Genomic DNA, 2,935 nt, shown 5'->3' with positions numbered 1-2,935 from the left:
GATAATATTTCGAAGGATGAAGAAATAGATTAAGAAATAATAATTAATGAAATACACATTTTCAGGTAGTACCATTTACAATAGCCAAGTGTAAATGAAAATATCTATATCTATACTTGAATAAAAAACAACATATTTATATGAGGAAAACTACAGAAATTACAAGAAATCAAGTGTGACCTCAGCAAATGGGATAATATCCCATGCTCCTTGACCAGACGACTCAATGTAGTACAGTTATCAGTTCTACTCAAGGCACTAGACAAGTTTAATTCACTCCTGACAAAATTACCCTCATCTTTCTTCAAAGAATTGCAAAAACACTGATTACTAACTTCATATGGTAAGGGCATAGGTCAGGGGTTGAACCTACAAACTTCTCCTTGGTAGAAAGATAAAACTGTTCTCATAAAAGACTTAAACCTACAGAAGCCCTTTGTAGGCTGGCTTTGAGTTGGAATTTTGGGGTCATTTAGGATTTTTTTTTGTGGCATGTGATTTTTAGGGCTTTAAGGTCATTTATTTTTTTTGCGCATTAGGGTAGTTTGGGCTTTAAGGGTGTTTTATAAGGTTTAAGGGAGTTTTCAAGGGATTTAGGGGTGATTTTTTGGAGTGTATAGGTATTTTTTAGCAGGTAGGGGTGTTTTTAGTGATCTTACAGGGTTTCTTAGAGATTTTAGGGTATTTTAAAATATTTTATGTGTTTTTCCCCAGCATTTTATGTTTTGTTGGGGCTTTCATGTTGTCTTCAGGGCATTTATGTGGTTTTGGAAGTTCATGGTTTGGGAATCTTCTAGGGATATGATTTGGAAGTTCCACATGTTTTGGGAGGCATTTAGTGTGTTATTTGTGGCTTCAGAGTGTTATTTGAATTTTAGGGAATATTATGGCTTTTCAGACATTTTAAGGCTTTTAGGGTGATTTTAGTGTTTAAGGGTGTTTATTAGGCTTATATGTGTTTTTATGGCTTTTAGTGTTTTGTTAAAATTTTAGGGTGCTTCTTAAGGCATTAGAGTGTTTGGGGGGATTAGGTTTTGGTTTTCAGGGCTTTAGGGTTTTGTTGGATTATTTTTTGCTTTCATGGTGCATTCATGTCTATTAGGCTGTTGGACTTTTACAGGGTTTTATAGTGCTTCGGGTTGCTTTGTAGGGATGTTCTTGGGGTTTTAAAAGACTTTTAGCGTGTTTTTAGGGCTTCACGTGTTCTTTATTTTGCGTTTTAAGGCATTTGCATAATATTAGGGCATTTATTATGTTTTCGGGACGTAAGGAGTTTTTTTTAAGACTTATGGCGCGAGGCCTCCGCCATGGCGCCGGTGAAGCTGCGCGCCGAGAGTCGGGGTTTGCGTGGCGAAGCGCTTTCTCCAGTGGAAGTCACGAAGAGGGACTTGAAACAGAGAAGGTGGCGATCGAATCATCCGAAGGCTTTTTCGGGGAGCGTCCGCGAGGGGCAAGGCTTTGCACTTCGAAGAAAGCTAAAGATTCAGCAAAGTTACAAGAAATTGCTTTGGAAGGAAAGAAAGTTTCAAACCTCACGGGAATCCCAGTTCACAGATCAATACCCAGACCACCTGAAACATCTCTATTTAGCTGAAGAAGAAAGGCTCAAGAAACAAATCAGAAAAGTTCGCCAGCCTTTGCCAGAAGGACAAGTTGCACCACCTTTGCCAGAAGATCACGCCAGCCTTGACCAGGCTGTGTCTGAGGAACAGTGCAGTCTGGACCATCCTCTGCCAGAAGAACATTGTAGCACCGCAGTAAACTCCTTTGCTACCCTAAAGACAAAGAGGAAGAAAACATCCAATCAGAAAGCACAGGAAGAAAATTCACAGATCCAAGCCAAACGTGCTGCTAAGAAACAGGAATTTGAGCGGAGGAAACAGGAGCGAGAAGAAGCTCAAAGACTCTACAAAAAGAAGAAAATGGAAGTGTTCAAAATATTAAGCAAAAAGACTAAAAGGGGCCAACCAAATTTGAATTTACAAATGGAATATCTTCTTCAAAAAATACAAGCAGGAAATTAAATCAGATACATCCTTAATCAGTGGCTGAAGCATCTGCATATGTCGACTATTTCTGAATGGACAAGGGGACTTCAAATCTTCCAAGGGAAAGTTCCATTGTCTTTTCAGTACATCTTTCACAAACTTTTTGAAACTTTCTTGTGCAATGTGCCTCTTAACAGCCAGCTAAATATATGAGCATAAACTGTATTGCTAAGTTACACTAAGTGTAAAATGTTGCAAATGCTCTTTTTTTAAAGGACATTTTCTATACAGGTTGTACATTATAGGACTTGTTTTAATTTGTTTCTAAAGAAAAATAGAAGAACCGAAAGCACCTTCTATTTGGGAGCAGACTCAAACATAAATACTTTTGTAATATGTAAAGTAAGTACAAAATGTTTTATAGGAACAGCTTTAATGCAGTGCTTCAATTTACACAGTGTTCAGCAATTGCGATCTGCGATTCATTTCAACAATGGAGGCCAACAGTCCTGCTTTGCTTTTATTTTAAATTAAGTGCATTTTGCTGGGAGATGGACTTTCTAGAAATATCAGGGCAGAGATTTTATTCAGGACAAGTAGTGCTGCAACTACCTTGTGGCCCACTATATAAGGATATGATCTCTAAGAGCAGATGTGGGCATAAGGACTCAGTCATTAGTTGTAAATATTTCCTGAAAGAAATGAAATACTTTCTTAATCTTTGGTCATTCAGATAGTCATGTAAACCAGTAGTGTTGCAACAAGAATTAAGCTTTCCAGATCTGTGCAACTGTATTGTAAGAACACTGTCACTGAAATGTGTCCCCTGTTGGTGCCCTTGGGAACTAAGGCAAGTACTGGGATGTTTCTTCTGCTTATTTCTTGGCAATCATTGAAAAACATGTTGGCAACAATCATTGCAAGCAAAAGGTTTGTAATAACAGTCA

General features: G+C 38.0%; 1 protein-coding gene across 1 annotated transcript; it reads left to right on the top strand.

Annotated features, from left to right (window-relative positions):
* Positions 1-1,302: 1,302 nt before the first annotated feature.
* On the top strand, positions 1,303-2,096 carry LOC142435862 (thyroid transcription factor 1-associated protein 26-like). The gene has a single exon (XM_075539933.1). It carries the CDS (start codon positions 1,308-1,310, stop codon positions 2,022-2,024), a length of 717 nt encoding a protein of 238 aa, XP_075396048.1. The 5' UTR covers positions 1,303-1,307; the 3' UTR covers positions 2,025-2,096.
* Positions 2,097-2,935: the final 839 nt, after the last annotated feature.

Source organism: Tenrec ecaudatus, assembly GCF_050624435.1.
Source record: "Tenrec ecaudatus isolate mTenEca1 chromosome 4 unlocalized genomic scaffold, mTenEca1.hap1 SUPER_4_unloc_12, whole genome shotgun sequence".
Lineage (NCBI taxonomy): Eukaryota > Metazoa > Chordata > Mammalia > Afrosoricida > Tenrecidae > Tenrec > Tenrec ecaudatus.
Note: the sequence above shows the minus strand (reverse complement) of the source record. Positions and strands in the feature narration are given on the sequence as shown.

Bases quoted from the DNA above. Each gene is read 5' to 3' on its own strand.
- LOC142435862 (XM_075539933.1), top strand. From the start codon at position 1,308: ATGGCGCCGGTGAAGCTGCGCGCCGAGAGTCGGGGTTTGCGTGGCGAA.